Genomic DNA, 18,933 nt, shown 5'->3' with positions numbered 1-18,933 from the left:
ACGCCCACATTAGACCATATCACTGCTGGATTCAACAAAGTTTTCAAGGCATGTAAAAATAAAAGCTAATTAGATATTCAAAAACTTTGTTTAAATTTAAAAAAATGTGTATTTGCTGAATGTTTACTTTTTTCACTAAACTCTTTAACTTTTTAAGTTTTTATTACTAAACGCTCAGATGCTGGCATTGTCAGTCTGTCAAAATAAAAGTCGGTCAGTCTGTCAGTCTGTCAAAATAAAAAGATCTGATGCAGTTGTTGACCATTATTTCATTGTATCATTACAAGACTTGGTAACACTTTAGAATAGGGACCAATTCTCACTAGAATTAACTTAATTAGAAAAATCGCAATTAGTATTAACAACTAGTTGCTTGCCTATTATTAACATATTGGCTGTTTATTAATACTTATTCTCCATGACCATATTCTACATCCCTAATCCTACCCAATACCCAAACTTAACAACTACCTACTAACTATTAATAAGCAGCAAATAAGTTTATGAAGGCAAAAGTCATAGTTAATGGTTTGTCAATAGTGAGAATTGGAGCTTAAATTAAAGTGTGACCCAAGACCCAAGATGAGATTTGTGTATGACTTGTATAAAATATTCTGAATGGTGGCCACTCACCGAGATGATCCGCCTCTTTAAATTGGGAGTGCCATTGAGGGAGGAGCTTAAAGCATTCTCAATCTCTTTGTCCAGCTGATCCAACTTCATTATTAACAGAACCATTGAGTCCAAACATGACCTTTCCTTTTCCCTCTCTTCCCGTGAGCTCTGAAATGAGAAAAACAGTTTTGTATAATGAGATTTTATTTGAGAAATGTAATCTTGAAACCAGCACTGACATTAATCTGATCGCTCCCGATGACAATTCTTTAAACATATGTCACAGCAGACCAGGCGGCGACTCGGAAGAAGACGGGACTTTTCCATACAAGCTGAGGGAACATTTCAGTAGATTTAATCTAATCTTTTTGACCCTTACTTGTGGCTAATGTTATTAAAGGAATAGTTAACCTAAAATAGAAATTCTGTCATCATTTACTTGTGTCATTTCCAAACCTGTAAGATGTTCTTTTGGCAATAGAAAATCTTACAGGTTTGTAAGTGCTGGCAGGAGTTGTAGGTGGGTGGGGAGTGAATGAACAGCGCTCTCTTCCCTTGAGCAAGGCACTGAACCCCCAGTTGCTCCCCGGGCATTGGATATAGCTGCCCACTGCTCTGGGTGTGTGTTCACGGTGTGTTCACTTCTCACTGCTGTGTGTGTGCACTTGGATGGGTTAAATGCAGAGCACCAATTCCAAGTATGGGTTACCATACTTGGCAAATGACACGACTTTCTTTTTTTTTAGAAATAGAAAACAAACGTTTTTTGATGGCCAAGGTCCAATTTGGGAATAAATCTTGCTAAAAATAAATATAAATAAATTTAAATTTAAATTTCACACACACACATTTTTGGTATGGAAACCATATTTACACTGGTACAGTTATTAAAGTATTAGCACCAGGCTACAGAGAGAGAGAGTAGAAGACAGAAGTTGTAATGCTACTCAAGCAGAGAGGAATGATGCTGGCACTTGTCCCGTGTCTGAACCAGGCCTGTGCAAACAGCCCCACACAAAGCAGTGCAGTGTGTAAAGGGTTTGCGTAGCTTTTACTGGTATTTACCCTTAATACACGCTTGTCTGTCACAGAGCACACAGTGAGAGAAAGAGAGACACTTTGCTAGTAATGAGCTAACAAACATACAATCCATTGTCCAAAACACACATTTTACCTCCAGACAACTTGAAGGTCTTTAACAGTTTGTTTTTGTTCTAATAGAGAACGTCATCAGGATTAGCTGGTAGACATCTTTTATGAGCACAAGTTTACGCAACTTGGTACTATCTGGCTCCAAAAATCACTACAAAAGGAGCACATATGATTATTTACAAGACTTACAAGTACTGTATATTATCTAATATGCTTGCAATACCGGAAACGAAATATTCTTAAGCCATACACAGCTTTATATAAGAAACTGACTGTAATTTTAATCTGTATTGATTGCAAATCTCAATCAAATTTGCATATTTGCATCACGCAGGTTTGAAAAGTCATGTCAAATAAAACTGGTTAGAAAAACATTTGATTCAAAATGTCCTTTTGTGCTCCACTGAAAGCCATTTATGTTTAGAATGACATGGCGGCAAGTAACTAAATAAGTTTTTGTTTTAACTTTAACTCAAAAACTGCTATGCTGTAAAGAGATTTTGGCTGCCATTAAATTCATACAGACAAATTCATTACAGTCACAAGGCCATTAGGCCTAGTTCTACTGATTAGGTGTGACTGATGCAGGTGTTGACAAATTTAGCACATCATCCCAAAGGATGTGTGTGTACAGTGTGTGTGTGTTGTGTTTCACTTTTTTTCTTCAGATTTTTTTTCAACTTCCTTGAATCTAAAATCCATGTACAGCATTGTTTTGATACAAAACAAGTTAAAACACACTGTGCTTTCACATGTAAACAGTTTTCGAAACCCTCGCAATCTGAAGAGCACACAATCATGCCCCTCATGACACATCAGCTGACAACAGCTAGAGAACAGGAAAAGCTGACACATTCACTCTGACAGATTCACAATTCTTGCAAAAACACAAAGGTGCCAAACATGTATATAATCAGGTTGCTCATTCAGCTTTGAATGTGTATACTGTGCTAATTTAGACCACTTTGCCATAGAGAATACTATTTGTTTTGTACTGTTCTTGGTCAGCAGAGTCAGACAAAATAGAATCTGCTGACATGGACTGACAGAGTTACACACTATTTGTCATCTCTTATCTATTCTTGGAAATACAGTATAAAATGTAAATGATAAATTCTTGGAATCATTATTTCAGCAAAACTAACTAAAGTTTGAAATTCAGAAGTTATCGTGGAAAATATTTAATAAATATAAATAAAATTTTTTTTAAGAATTTGTAAATTATTATTTTTGTTAACATTTTAAATAAGATTTTATTTATATATTATATATTAATTTTGTTGTGTTTTGTCATTTTTATTTCTTCTTCTTACTATTATTATTTTAATGTCTACATTTTTTTTTATCAAGTTTTAGTTTTAGTTTATTTAGTTTCATGCATTTTAGTACCTCAAATTTACATGAAAATAAGAAATGTTGCATTGGCAGTGGCAACTAGCTAAAAAAAAAAAGATTTTTATTTTATTTTGTACTTTATTTTATGTTATTTAAAATAATGTTTTTATTTAAGTTTAAAAACAAACAAACAAATTAATAAAGAAATAATACTTCATTTTTTTTATTTTTTTATTTTTTTTAAATACAGAGGTCAGGGCAACACCTAACAATACAAGGCACTAACACCACATTCCTGCACATAATGCATGACAGTGTGGAGTGACTGAGAGCTACAGAAAGATTCCTCCTCATCTATCTCGCTTCCTTGCTGTCTTATGTGTGATATCAGGTGTTACACTGACCTCAGGTGGTGTGCTTTTAGTAAGACACTACAGCGTTGGACATTCTACACAAATCTCATATTCACAAATGTAAGCTTGTATATAAAGGGTCAGACTCCAGGCAAAATTCCACAAAAAGTGACAAGCACCCACAATTCAAAATGAGCAGGTAAATGTGTTTCTATGCCATTCTAAACCCAGCTACTGTATTCATTATTAAAAATAAATAAATACTACATAACATATTTACTATAATTTTTATTGTTAAAAAATAACAACAACAGAACATCCAGTAGGGCAAATAGCTCCCATTAATGGAGAAAGCAGAAATGGTTCATATCATTATGAACCATTTTCTGTCTCCAAGGCCTTTTTTTGTAAGGTTATTCCAGTTGTTCAAGGACATTTTGAGACATTTCATAGCCACAAGGACAGCAAAGCATATACACACACATATACACAACACATTCGACATTCATACAGCACACTTCTCACTACAGTGACCTTTCCCTGACATTTTGACTGTGCATCTGCTTGTGCTTTAATAAGCTTCAGTATAAAATGTGAAACTAAGTCTGTTACACAGAGAAACTTTACTCACTGATTTTCAGTGCTGCTTTTTAGTATCTTATGTTTATGCCACTGGCAGGTTTATACATGCAACAAACCTGACAGACCCAAAAATCATAAAAAGATGTCAAAATGCTTTAATAAAAAGTTCACCCAGGATCAGGAGCAGTTTGTTTTCAGGTTCTAAAGCCGGTGGAGAAATGGGCTCCTCACCATCATCCATGATTCATTTATTAGTACAAATCCGATAATAGAGGGCGTTACAGAAATAAAGTGAGTATAATTTGGCTAGTCATTAAAGCTCAACATATGGCAACCAGAAATATGTAAAATAAACCAGCTGATATGACAAGAGCCTTCATCTCATGTAAAATTTCAAAAGTACTATTCTTTAAGTAAAAGAAAACATTAAGAGAAAAAGAAACATTATGAGTAAAAGAAAATTACTTATGTTGGTTGGCATACTGGTCATTGAGTTTATTCTCACTATTTGGATTTCAGCCAGTTCAGTCTTTGTACAGCCATTTTCTGTTATGTATCTTATGTCTCTCTCTCTCTTTATTTATTGTAATATACTTTTTCCTTTGCTTAAGTTCTTTTCTCGTAAAGAGTTTTGCTTACGTTTTATGATCATTTGGCCTTGACAACCATCTCTCTCATATTCTGTTTCTTTCTCTAACATAGTAGTTTGGTGATAAAAATTGGGATTCATATAGTAAGCTAAAGACTCAAGAGTCTGTGGATGGTACATTTGGGGTGGGGTGGGGGGGGGGGGTGCAAGGCTGCATTTATATGAACGTTCAAAATGAAAATAAATAAATAAATAAATAAATAAATAAATAAATAAGGTACACTTAATGTTAAGGTGTCCCTGTTACAGTGTAATTATACATTTAAATAATATGAATTAACTACATCTACTACATGGTAAGGGTTGTATACAGTAGACAGTTGGCTATTGAGAATTATTAAAAATGACTAAAGTGGTGGTTTCACAACTGTCGCTGTTTGCGAAATAAGTGGAGCCAAAAAAAGACATCTTATTTCAAACAATGCAGTGCTGATAGTGTTAATAAATGGATTGACAGATTTTCAACATAACTTCTGTTTAAGTGCCAAATCTTTACTCTGTTTGGATGGCCACTGGGAATACAGTAACATGTTAAAATATGGGTGCTGAAATAAAAATTATACTGCTTTTTGCATATGCTGTAAAACAGAGCTAAGAAGGCCAGAGGAGCAGAAAGAAATCAAAAGATTTATGTGCGAGTTTGTGTGTGTGTGTTCTCTCTCTATTATTACTAATATCATGTGACTGCCTCCCCATTTATTTTCCATTTAGCACAGAATTAGCCTGTCAGCATTAGTGCTTTGCTGTTGGATTTGTCGAGTTGAGCCAGAACCCTGTGTGTGTGTGTGTGTGTGTGTGTGTGTGTGTGTGTGTGTGTGTGTGTGTGTGTGTGTGTGTGTGTGAGTGTGTGTAGCGAAAGCTATTTGCATGGACGCCTAAGCTTTTCCATGACACACACTCATTCTGAAATGCTCATAAACACAGCACATACACACAGAGCCCACTGTTTTCACTCTCATGTAATGCATTGTTCTATCTCTGATAAAAGTGACATCTGTCCACCAAACCTTCAAATGGAGGAATATACAAAAAAAAGAAAAAAAAAAGAGATGTCACCTGCTTTTTAGCAGGTATAAAACATTTCTAAATTATCCCCGATTCAGTCTCTTTTAGCATCTTCTAGGGGTCACATTCCTACAGGCTTCTTCCTGTTTTGAGATGACAGAATTCCCACACTGTGAGATCTCCCAGAAACTTCCTGCTCTTTTCCTCTTTCCCAGAGATCACTGGGGAATGTGCTTATGACCAACTCAGTGTGTCCTCAGCGACCCCAGAGATCTTTCTTTAAGACCTTAACATCTGAAATAAGTGTGTCCTGCAGAGTGACACATCGCTGGTTAGCCACTAATATAAAATGGAATCTGTCAGCAGCCAACTATAATGCATAATCCTTCTCTAGCAAGACAGGCTTAGAGCAGAGAGATCTGGAATAAAACTGGACACATGATAAAACTTGATGCTATAGCACAGTTTTAGGCCTTAACTCTTATTGTAATGAAATTGTTTCGACATTATGCATTAGGGGAAAAGGATTTGGCCAGTTTGAGTTCTACCTCACAAGTAAATGCATATCCTTTAGGATATTTAAGAGAGTAGATGTATATTAAAAGTTTTAATGTTCTGCTTTTAAAAGTTTTTGAAAGAAGTCTGTTATGCCCAGCAAGGCTGCATTTATTTAAGAAAATACACCAAAACTTATTCCAATTTAAAATAACTAGTGCTGCCAAATGATTAATCGTGATTAATCGCATGCAAAATAAAATATTTGGTTTACATAATATATGAGATTGTACTGTGTATATTTATTATGTACATATAAATATAAATGCATGCATGCATATATTTAAGAAAAATATGTTGTTTTTATATTAAATATATTTAAATATAATACAAAATGTAATAATTTAAATATATAAATGTATAAACGTAAATATTTTCAAAATAGCACTACAAATAACTGTTTTAAATATATTTAAAATATAATCTATTACTGTGATGGCAAAGCTGAATTTTCAGCAGGCATCTCTCCAGTCTTCACTGTCACATGATCCTTCAGAAATCATTCTAATGATCTCTGTTCATTGATACATTTCATTATCAATGTTGAAAACTTTTTTTTTTATTCATTCATTTATTTATTTATTTATTTTATTTATTTTTTTGTGGATACTGTCAAACACATTATTTTCTTTTTTTCTTTTTTTGTACTCTTTGATGAACAGGAAATTCCGAAGAACAGCATTTATTTATAATAGTGGGCAAATTTGCCAGGTAGCTTTTTTAGGTGTGGCAAATTATAGAAAATACTCAGAATGTCTGTGTACAATGTTTACTTTCACACACACTGTCTCATACAGTAGTACCTGATGGCTCATTTAGTATGACTCATGTACTTTCAAAAATACATGATTACTGTACTTGGCTTAAGTTAGCTTACAGTATAACAACTTCACCTATGATCAACCACCTAAAAATGTCTCTGCAAAAATGCAGTAAGTTATACACAGCCATATATTTGAAACTATAATAACTTTATTTTTTATTAGGAAAAAAAAGTACTAGGAGGCCTAACACAGAAGAAAATTCCAAATGTATGGTGTTTGCAAACATAACCTCATCACAGATTTTCAGGAAATGGCATAAGCTTCAGCATTCCTTTGGTAAACTCATTTACTTCAGTATCTGAAGTATTCTAGTATTTGGCCCAAGTCTTGAACATGACATTACTGCGTCATGTGACTGCAACAGATGTCCATGTTTAAGTGGGACAGAGAGGTGCATTATGGGAAGACACAGAGAAAAGTTTCAGAATTTCCTTATTGTGTTAGATATTATTGAATAAGGTCAGTCAGAGAGCTGGTTTGTTCAAGAACACAATAAGGATTCCTTTACCTCACTTCAGCGATCCGGACACAACAGCTACCGAAGAAAAATACAGTTGTCACAAATATGTTATTATTCCTCCTTAGTTTAACCATTTTGTAAAATTACATTTGTCTAAATATTTAATAATCAATTTCATCCAGGATTGTCTGGACATATACCATGGTAATATTACGATATTCTGGTTTATTTTACCATGGTACCTCAATATATCATACTGAATAATTACTGTATTACCGTTCACTATTTTTTTTAAAAGTCAGCTCACTAAATGTTGGCACTGATAGCTTTGTAGGCAGTGCGCCGACGTACAGTGCTACGGGTGTCCCGAGTTCGAATCCCGACTCGAGGATCTTTCCTACTCCTGAACTTCACTTCCTGTCAGCTCTGATCTATCCTACCATAATAAAGCCAAAAATGCCAAAAATAAATCTTAAAAAAGTTAGCTCACCGAGGGTGCATTTGTTTGATAAATAATACTGTGATATAACAGTACAATTTCAAATAATTAATTTTTTATTACATATTTTTAAATGAAATTGTATTTGTGTATTTTTGTAGCAATTTTGTTTTGTTGTTGTTTGTTTTTTTAGCAGCTATTACTTCAGTGTCACATCATCCTTCAGAAATCATTCTAATATGCTGATTTAATGATCAAGAAATATGTTTTATTATTATTATCAATATTGAATGATGTGCTGCTCAATATTTTAGTGGAAACCACAATGCATGTTTTTTTCAAGATTATTTTAAGAATTTATATTTCAAAAGAACATAAAATAATTATTTCTGTAACAGCATTAAAAAAACGATTCAAAGTCTAAAATCTGTCAATAACATGGTGCTGTTTTGTTAGCATCATACTGGAAACTTTATTTAACTTTATTCAAATCTCTCATGCTCAACTCAACACATTCATGCCCACACACACACGCCATTAAGGTTAAACAAAATGTGGTGAGATGAGTTTTGCTTTTCACATACTGAAAAAGATGAAGAGCATCTGCCCAGGTCAAATATGAAAACAGTCCGATGACTAAATCACACTTTAAGTTCTTCCTTACTCCTGCATTAAGCCACATATCTGTTTTGAAAGTTGCAGGCACACATCTCTAATCTTGTTTGGTGGTTGGCCCTGACATAAGGCTTTTTTAACAGAAGAGAGTTTTGAACTCCTGGCCTGGTTTTGAGTTCCCACTTGAATCATTTATTGGGATTTGCAGTAATGAAACATAAAAGGCACAGGAACTAGAGTGGGGACCAAGGGGCATCAGATGCTCTGTGTACACAGAGGCCTTTAGCAGTAGTTTGACCTCTTTCATAGAGTTTAAACCACAGCTCAAAGGACCCGAACATGCTTGTTGTACATGCAGAACACGTCTAACACTGATGTTTGTGAATGGAAAATGAATGACACACACACACACACACACACACACACACACACACACACACACACACACACACACACACACACACACACACACAGAAAGAGAGAGAGAGAGACACACATACACAAACCTCTAGCTTTAGGAACAGGAAAATTATAGTATAATATGGCTTCATATTTTAAGCCCGATTGAGTTTATCAAAATGGTGTGAACTACAGGGGGTGTTTAACAAGCTTTTATTTCTATTTTCTCACAGTCAGCACAGTCAACTCTTGAAAGAATTCTGCCTAAAAGCCCTGTTGGGGCCAAGAAGAACTCAGCATGAGTGTGATTGTGTGAATAGATGCCCATTTCACTCTCCTAGCGGACATTTTGAGTGAATTTGACATGTTCTTTATTGTTCCTTACCTTGCAGGACACACTGGCACTACCTCAGAGCATATAAACAAGACATACATCAATAGTTCTCTTCCCTATCCAGCACTTTTAACATAGCTGATCACTGATATAAACTGCTGTTGGAAAGGTTAGGGTCAGCATTTTTTTTTTTTTTTTTTTTAAGAAATGAATACTTCTATCTAGCTAGGATGCAATACATTTATCCAATGTGACTGTAAGGACTTTTATAAGGTTACAAAAGATTAAAGATTTAAAATTTTCATTCATCAAATAATCCTGAAAAAGAAAAATGCATCATGGTTTTCACAGAAATATGAATATTGACCATCATAAGTGTATTATTACACAATATTACATTTTTACCATATTTCTGATCAAATAGGCACAGCCTATTATTTTACCAATTATTTTAAAAACATAAAAAAATACAAATAATAATTAAAAAAAAAAAAAAAAACCTTAAGGCACTTTGCAAAATATCCTTGTTTGTGTTCCACAGAAAAATAAATACAGGGTTGTATTTACATAAAGATGAGTAAATGCTGAAAGGGTGAACTATATCCTTTTTATCTTAACTAGCACTTTACTCATTAATAAACACCAGCAAAAAGGCCACACTGCTCAACAGGCTTCATCAGTTTGACTATGCTACACTAACTAGTAAGACCAATGTGAAATATGATAATAATGTGACAGCATAGAAAGGACATGAAGGTCTAAGTTAGTCTTTCTAATAGGAAATTTCTTGAAACTTTGTGCAGCTCAAGGCCAAATCAGCAGTATTCATCAGGGACCTAATTATGAGGTTGATCATCATTCATATCTGTATCATCATAATTACTGTATCTTTGCACAACTGAATTATCCTTCTGTCTCTAAGGGTGAGTCAAAAGCAATCTATAAACCCTGTTGATGGGGCGAGGCTCTGCCTTTATTAGAAACAAATTCACACATGCATGCACATATCTGGAGATTAAATCTGTATCACAGGTCTTGAATTCATGAATTGAACTGATTTAAAAAATGCATAATTGAATCATTAATTGAAATCATATTGAATTGAATCTCATTGTGAACTGAATCAAATTATTTTAAAAAATCTAAGAAAAACAAAATCATGGTAACACTTTAATTAATAGACTGAATTGTGTGAAACTTATGAATTGTGAATAAAATCAATTCTTTATCCATAGATTCACACCCCTACCGTATGCACAAATCCATTCTTTCAGTCACAAGTGCATAACATGAAGGGGGAGAGAACATGATCTCAGACAGCTGCTCGATATGGGGAGGGATTTTTGAAACAGTCACTGTGTTAGTGACACTTAAACGGTTCCAAGAATCTCAAATCCACCATGAAGCCCAGATTCATACTTCAACTCCCTGATAAATCTCCCGACTGACACAATCCAGCACATTCACAGTGTCTGCGTGTGTGCTGCATCATGCGTGAAAAGGGAAATACTTCAGTTATCACTGGTCTCATTATCTTCATCATCAGCACTACTGTGTTGTCAAGAGAATAACCAAATGAGCATCTAGTATCTCTCTGTCTACATTACTAATACAATCCTTTGCTATCTTTATTGCTCATTCACAGACAAGATGATTGGAATAAGTAAGATTCCTTCTGTACTCATTTGTCAAACTGAAACTCCCCCCACTCAAGGACTCTTGTTGCTCACTCTGTCCTTGAACTCCTAATAGTTCATGTCTCCATTAGCAGTAGAAAAGAGTCGTTCAAGCCCTTAAATGGCTCGCATTCACTCCAGTGCTCCGTAACAAACACAAATCCCCACAAGAACTCCAGCCACCAGCCCTGGATTTCAGCCTCACAAATAAATGACAATTACACAGCATGGCTTGTTTTGCTTGGGCTGGTTCCTGTCTAATGGATCCTGCTGTATAAATAATGACTGTGTTTTGGACGACGCCTCCAGGGTCTTGTGGAATACGGCAAGGATGAATAAACACAGAAAGCTATGAGAGACTTTACCTAAGGGACCGAGGTTGGCAAAGCGGGCTGCTGTCAATCACCCATGTAAACACATAAAGGTAAAAATATATGCATGCAAGCACACCCACAACAGATCAGACATACAATGCCCGTCACACATCAGCAGACACACAATGACTACACATACTCACACATATTCTATTTGTGCCCTTTTACATGTAGGTCTTGTTTGACACCAGTTTCTTGGACTGTGGAACATGCCACAGATGCCCATGGCCAGAGACATAAGTTGGAGTGATGTTGTTATTGCTTTCAAAAGGGCGTGGTCGTGAGCTAGCATAGTGATTTAAGATGTGGTGCTTGAAAAGCATGGCGCTATATAAATGCTTTTAATCAAAACTGTGTATACAAGCAAGCACAAACATGGAGCAGGAAGAAAGAGTCTGCAGAAGAAACATGCTGGAACTGGTTTGAAACAAGCTAAAAATAAAAGCCAGCATGCATGCTGGCCACTCATGACGTGCACTGTGCACAAGACTATGTGGGGATTTCTACTTTTATTCAGCAAGGATGCATTTATTTGATCAAATGTGCCTGTAAAGACTTTTATATCATCTGTTTCTTATGAATTTTCATCAAAGAAATCAAAGATTCATCAAAGAATTCTGAAAAATAAAATAATGAAATAAAATTAAAATATGGTTTAAAAAAAAATTAAGCAGCACAACTGTTTTCAATATTGACAATAATAAGAAATGTTTCTTGAACACAAAACCCAATAACACAATAATTGAAAATTCAGTTTTGCCATCACAGTAATAAATGACATTTTAAAATATATTGAAATATAAAACTGTAATACTATTTTACAATATTACTGTTTTTATTGTTTAAATCAAATAAACGCAGCCTTGGTTTGCATTAGAGACTGAAAAACATGTACAAATCTTACCGACCTAAAGAAAGATAGAAAGAAAGAATGCGGTGGTGTTCTGAGTGGTTAGTAGTGGCTTGTGACGATACACTGATGTGTAAAGACACAAAACGATCAGTCTGTGCAAGAAACTGAACAGTATTTATATTGTTTTTTTTGTTGTTGTTGTTTTTTACCTCTGATTCACGCAATGTCCAAACTGTTAGAACTCCCCTGAGCGCATTTTCAGCTTGTAGGTGGCGATAATGCACTTATAAGTCTGCGGTCCGCCATAAAGCAAGAAGAAGAAGATGCCTCACGCCCCTGGCCACCTGCTGCTGAGAAGGCGCACAGGAGGACGTGCTCAGGAGAGTTCTAATAGTTCGGACATTGTGTAAATTAGAGGTAAAAAAAAAATATATAAATACTGTTCAGTTTCTTGCACAGACTGATAGTTTTGTTTCTTTGCACATCAATGTATTGTCAAAACCCGCAGGGTTTAATTTGGTTTTGTTTGTGTATGTTTTATTTTATTTATTTTTTTGTATGTTTTAGCAGTGATTCCCATCCACTTACATTATAAGACTGATAGACTGCAACGGTTGGAGCTAAAAATCTTGGTTTGTGTTCTACTGAAGAAACAAAGTCACCTACATCTTAGATGCCCTGGGGATAAGCAGATAAACATCACATTTTCATTTTTGGGTGAACTATCCCTTTAAGATGCATTTTTTTTCTTTCTACATGTTATCTTAAGGGTTTTCCCATTATTTTAACTTTAGTTTTAGTATAACATTATAATACCATTCATATTTTTACTTTTTATAATTTAAAGAAGAAACCAATCCAATGTATAGTCGACATTTGAGGCTTAATACTATTGAAAAACACTAAAAGTTTTTCAGTTAGAGTGTTTTCAAGAGCTTGTTTATTTTCATATAAAAATACGGCATGCAGTTGCATCAACAATGGTATAAACAGCATTCAATCTATAATCGTAATCAATAATTGCAATTACAATATTGCAATTAATATTTTTTTATATATATATTTTTTGTCTCTTTTATTAAACACCAATTGAATTTTGGTGAAAACTGCAACTCAGAAAAGTAATAGCACACATCTTCTCAACAAGCCCCATTATTTCCATTATCAATCATGCTTGAAGAACAAACAGGTGGGATAAATTATGCTCCAAATATGGTTTAGGGATTTTGAAAAAACAGAACTACATTATAAGCTGCAGCGCTTGTGGAAGATTAAGGTTTGAATCCAGCCTGCATCTCCTCATTCCACTCCCCCTCTCTTCCGCCCCCATAACTTTCTGTCTGCTTGCAAAAATACAAAATAAATAAATAAAAAACACTGTGAATACATAGTTTAATACAAAACTAATTGAAATCTTGTGATGCATAAAATAGGACCCTTTTTACCAGATTTCAATTTATTTGCATACTTAATTGCTTTGTTACAGTCAAATTATGTGGAAATTCCCCCAGAATTTCCCTTACTGACTGACTGATGACCTTCATAGGCATGACACATAAGGGAGACTATCTCATGGGAAAAAGGATTTCTTTATATTCTGCTTTCTTTTTTACTTTTCCTTAAGTGTAAAAAAAAAAAAAAAAAGCATCTTACCTTCCTTGTACGAAGCTTTACAAGGGAACCTTCAGCTTTTGGGACACTCTCAAGGTCTTTGACTGTATTTGTATATTGGTTTGCCTGATGTTCATCATAGTTTCCTTCAGGTTGAGGTTTTACTCTAGTTGCCTCCTTTACCCTCATGTTTTGGTCCTCTAAAGTTCTCAAATTCTCACAGTTGATGGTGTTTAGGTTTGTACTTGTTGGCTGTTCTGGCATCTCTGCTGATATCTGACCTGAAGCATCATCTCCAGTTTCAGAAAAGGAGACCTCATGGATGGTTTGGAGTTTTGATGAGCAATCATGCCATGTTTCCATGATGTCAGTTTTTCCAGATGGTTCCGGTTGAGACGTTTCACAAGCAGGTGGTTTAAGGCTTCCAACGTTTAACATCTCATGATCACAACATTTAAAAATGCCATCACCTTCCTGATTTTCATTGCCTTGACCTTGTGATACTACATTATTTTTGCACTCTAGACTTGCTTTATTAGCATCTGAGCCTGCTCCTGGAATTTGAATTTCTCGAGAAGTTGATGATGATAAGTTTGGGATCACAGTTTCATCTGTGTGTGACCATTCGACTTTGCCACATGTTAAAATAGTCTGTTCAGACGTTTCACAACATTGTCCTTCCACAATATTGTTTGGGTCAGCAGATTTCTGCTGTGAATCAGAGGTGGGAAGTTTATTATTTATGTCTGTGATATCACTTGTGACACTCATGTGCTCATGTACTAACATCTGACTGCCCACACTAACCTTCACCATTGATTCTGTATTTTCTGTGCAAGTTTCACTTTTGGGATAAGTTGGTTCAGAACAGTCAACTTTGACAGAGTGACTGTCCTTCAGGACATTTGATAATTCATCCATTTCTCCTGTTTGAGCTAATACTGGGGTAGGGAGCGCAGAATGCATCAGGCTATGGGAAGCAGATACTTTATCCTTGTTTAGTTCCTTATTATCTGGATCTCCATTGTGAGCCTGCAAATTTCCTAAAGCAGAACATTTCAATTCATCTTGATCTGCCATGTTGTCTAAAGGTAGTCTGCTATCTTGGTCACTCTTGTGCTGTGCTATCTCATTGACTGTGTCTCCAGGCATCAATGATTTGCACTTTGCGCCTTCACAGTTAGGTTGAGCTCCACCCTTAAACTTCTGCACTATACTCTCCATCGTTCTTGTAGCATCTCCAGTCCAAAGTCCCAAAGTCCTAGGCTGGTGATGACCACACTCAGGCAACGAGGCACACCTACTGCGCTGGTACCGCACATGGCAGCAGACCAAGTCTAGGTCATCATAGCTGTACTGTAATCCTGTCCGTGGGGTCACATGATCCTCCCAGCTTCTCTTACGAATAGCAACAGGCATGGCCAGATCCCTCGGCTAGCCCATAGAGCCTTATTATTACAGCCCACGGAAAGCACAAAACCAGATACAGATCCTCCTGCAAAAGAGGGAGAGAACGAGAGAGAGAGAGAGAGAGAGAGAGAGAGAGAGAGAGAGAGAGAGAGAGAGAGAGAGAGAATTTCTTCATTGTCAAACACTTGTGGTCATCATATGTGAAAGAAATGGAAAATATACGCCTAATGAATCGTATTGACATTGAAACTCAAGTGCTCTTAAAATTGTTTAGTCTGAAGAGTCTGTTCTGTGTCATATCGAAAACCGCATTGACAACTTAATGTAATGTCACAATCCTTTTCGAACATCATAAATACTAGATTTATTCTTGAAGAACCAAGTGCATACAAACCACCAGTTTTGTCCATGTCTTTTGAACCTGCTTTTTCAATACTTACAGAAAAGATTATTACCAATTACAGCTACATGAAGAACAAACATTTAAAGCAGATCTCAAACAGCTGAATTACTGACTTGTGCAGGAAAAGAAAAATAAACGAATCACATTTACCCTCGCGCCAACCGTTGAGTCAGCCAAGCGTTTCACCAGACCCTCCACCCACTCAAAAGTACAGTAAGACTTCTCTACATTTTGCACAAGTAATTTTTCAGTGATTAGCCACCAAGAACTGACTTCTCTTTAACATTAGACCAGAAGGAAAGTCAAGATGGAAAGAAGTGCAGTAATAAAAGACCACTGGGGGAAACCACACAGCGTGGTGAAATAGCAGGAGCTCTTGTAGTCCCTTAAGTCTGAACGATCTTCTTGACGTCTATGTGAAGTCAGCGGTTAGTGGCAAGAGTTCAGAGACGGTCCTAACCAGGACATTCCTCTCACATCTGGCCAGAAGTTACTCCCTCTGTTGAACATCTGGTCATGAGGTCCAACTTTCCTTTGGCAAGCGCTTTCACGGATTATTCGTTTTCGATAAAGACAGTTATCTTGTTGTAAAGAAAGATAATCCTTGGTTGCTCACGTCACTGACATCACGTACTTACTTTGTACTTGTTTGGTAATGTCTGAGTCTCAGTATGAGTCTGCCAGAATAACTAAATGTCTAAATTAGAATATAAACAACGAAAACGTGACAGAATGCCAGTGCAGCAGACATTTAAAAGAGATTCAGAAGCAAAGACTCATTATTACCTGGATGCTTCTCTCCTCTTCTTCTGGCCTTGTGAGTGTGTCACTCCGTGTTGGTACTGTCCGTCTGCGGTGATGGAGCGGCCAGTTACCCACTCGCCCCGCTGTGTGGTGAGCTCACCCTCTGACACAGCTAGCTCTGTTCTCAAGCCAGCCAGGACGTCAAGGTCATGTGTCTCCGGGGGTCAACAACTTTTCTATGGTCCCATGCGATGTGACAATCAAACACAATTGTTGCATTGAAAAAGTCTAAAGAGAAATGCTGAAAAAATACATTCTGTGTTAAATAATTCTCCAAGGTGCAAAATAAATAAACGAATCCATGTTTGAAGCCTCTAGACTACTTCAAGTTGTGTTGCTAGATCAAGTGTTCAGCTGTCAGACCGGCATGCGCTCCTCAGCAATAAGTGTCCATAATTGGTTCTGCAACCAATTTGCCTTTTTCTTTCAATGAAGTGGTTGAAGAGATGATGCAAGAACTCCAGAAGAGGGAGGAGGAAGCCATTTGTTTTGACCAATCTCTCCCCAGACGTCTGGAGCGATCACTGATCGTGGTCAGTTCCTGCTAGAGCTTTTTCTCCCTTGAAGAAACAAGGAGGAGGAGAAGAAAACAGAGTTGCGTGGAGCTTGAAACGTGGAGAGCGTGTTGTCATCTTGATGGCATTAGAGGTCTTTTCTTAGGATGACTGTTCTTTTTGTTTCTGGCAGTCTTAAGTCACTGTTTTTCCTTCTCATTCTCTTCCTCTATCTCTTGCTTTCTCAAACTCTCTTTTTAGAAACCAGGCTCTTCACATCTCTAAAGTACAGTTCTTCTGGAAACTGACAGTCTACTTTTTACTCTCTCTCTGCTTTTCTTTTCCCCCCTTTCTATTTCTGTGCTGTTCGTAACATTTCATTCTTCCTATAAAATCGGCATGCCACATTCCCTTTCCTCTCACTGACATTCACCCACAGAAACACACACATACAGGCAGACACACACACTTTTCTTTCCACGCCTCTGTGTGTCTGTGTATCAGTGTGATAGCTGGGAAAGGCACTCTCAGTTTTGATTAGAAGCAGACAGCATGCTGTGTAAAGGTTTGAGTCAGAGGGCCAAGTCAGACTGCAGTAATGCTTTGGCACTCATTTCTGATTTTATTTATTTTTTTAATCCAAACACTTAAACAAACCTTATAATAATAATAATAATAACCAGTATATATATATATATATATATATATATATATATATATATATATATATATATATATATATATATATATATATATATATATATATATATAATTAGTAATAATAATAATAAAAATAATAATTGATTACATTTATATAGCGCTTTTCTAGACACTCAGAGCGCTTTCACATTCACATGATGAATCTCTTCAACCACCACCAGTGTGCAGCATCCAGCTGGATAATGCGACAGCAGCCTGATAGTGCGCCAGAATGCCCACCACACACCAGCTTATTGGTGGAGAGGAGAAGGAGTGATGAAGCCAGTCAGTAGATATGGGGATGGTTAGGAGGCCATGATGGTCAGAGGGCAATGGGGAATTTGGCCAGGATGCCGGGGTTACACCCCTACTCTTTTTCGAAGGACATCATGGGATTTTTAATGACCACAGAGAGTCAGGACCTCGGTTTAACGTCTCATCCGTAGGACGTTGCATTCTGACATTATAGTGTCCCCATCACTACACAGGGGCATTAGGACCCACATAGACCACGGGGTGAGCACCCCCTGCTGGCTTCACTTGCACCTCTTCCAGCAGCAACCTAGCTTTCCCAGGAGGTCTCCCATCCAGGTACTGACCAGGTTCAACCCTGCTTAGCTTTAGTGGGCGACCAGTCTTGGGCTACAGGGTGATATGGCTGTGATATGGTAGCAGTAGTATAAAAAATATTATTATTTTACTTTTTATATTTAGCTAATGCACACAAATACTTTCTAATATTGATAAAATGAATTATTATAGGTTACTATATTATTATTATTATTATTATTATTATTATAGCCTAAATAGTTAAAATTTTTCTACATATCTTGGAAAGGGCCACATCAAAACTCTTTGACAGTGGCTTGCTTGTTCTTGGGCTGTTTCAAAAGAAAACAAGGTGTAGTGCATTTCAATGTGTGAGTTGGCTATTCATTGCCTAATATAGACATGTTTCTTGACAGTCAACGCTCTCTCTCTCACTTTGTTGTTCAAAGGGAAAGACCAGGACCCGTATTCATGAAAAATCTTAGTGTTAAGAGTTGCTCCTAGTAACAAAATTCTAAGAAAATTCTTAGTTTCCTCCTAAAATTAAAGAAAAGATCCTAGTAAAGAAAAAAATTCAGAAAGCATCTTAACCCTTAAAAGAGGTCTTGAGGACCAAAATTGTTAGGAATATAGATGCATCAGAAATTGAAGTAATCACTACATCAACTACATTAACATATTTGGCAACTGGAAAAATGCAACTACAGTTTGCAGCAGTGTTGATTTGGGTCTATCACAACCTT

The 18,933-nt window shown here is 36.2% G+C and overlaps 1 protein-coding gene across 1 annotated transcript in view; it reads right to left on the bottom strand.

Annotated features, from left to right (window-relative positions):
• The window catches only part of dlc1 (DLC1 Rho GTPase activating protein), a 100,426-nt gene extending 83,460 nt beyond the window's left edge, over positions 1–16,966 (bottom strand). Inside the window, exons 1-3 of the mRNA XM_042716727.1 lie at positions 16,431–16,966; positions 13,874–15,326; positions 634–783 (exon numbers count right to left, since the gene is read on the bottom strand). Of these exons, the coding sequence (XP_042572661.1) occupies positions 634–783; positions 13,874–15,250 (1,527 nt within the window). The 5' untranslated portion in view covers positions 15,251–15,326; positions 16,431–16,966. The remainder of the gene's footprint in view (positions 1–633; positions 784–13,873; positions 15,327–16,430) is intronic.
• Between the last annotated feature and the right edge of the window lie 1,967 nt (positions 16,967–18,933).

This window comes from Cyprinus carpio, chromosome B1, assembly GCF_018340385.1.
Source record: "Cyprinus carpio isolate SPL01 chromosome B1, ASM1834038v1, whole genome shotgun sequence".
Classification (NCBI taxonomy): domain Eukaryota; kingdom Metazoa; phylum Chordata; class Actinopteri; order Cypriniformes; family Cyprinidae; genus Cyprinus; species Cyprinus carpio.
Note: the sequence above shows the minus strand (reverse complement) of the source record. Positions and strands in the feature narration are given on the sequence as shown.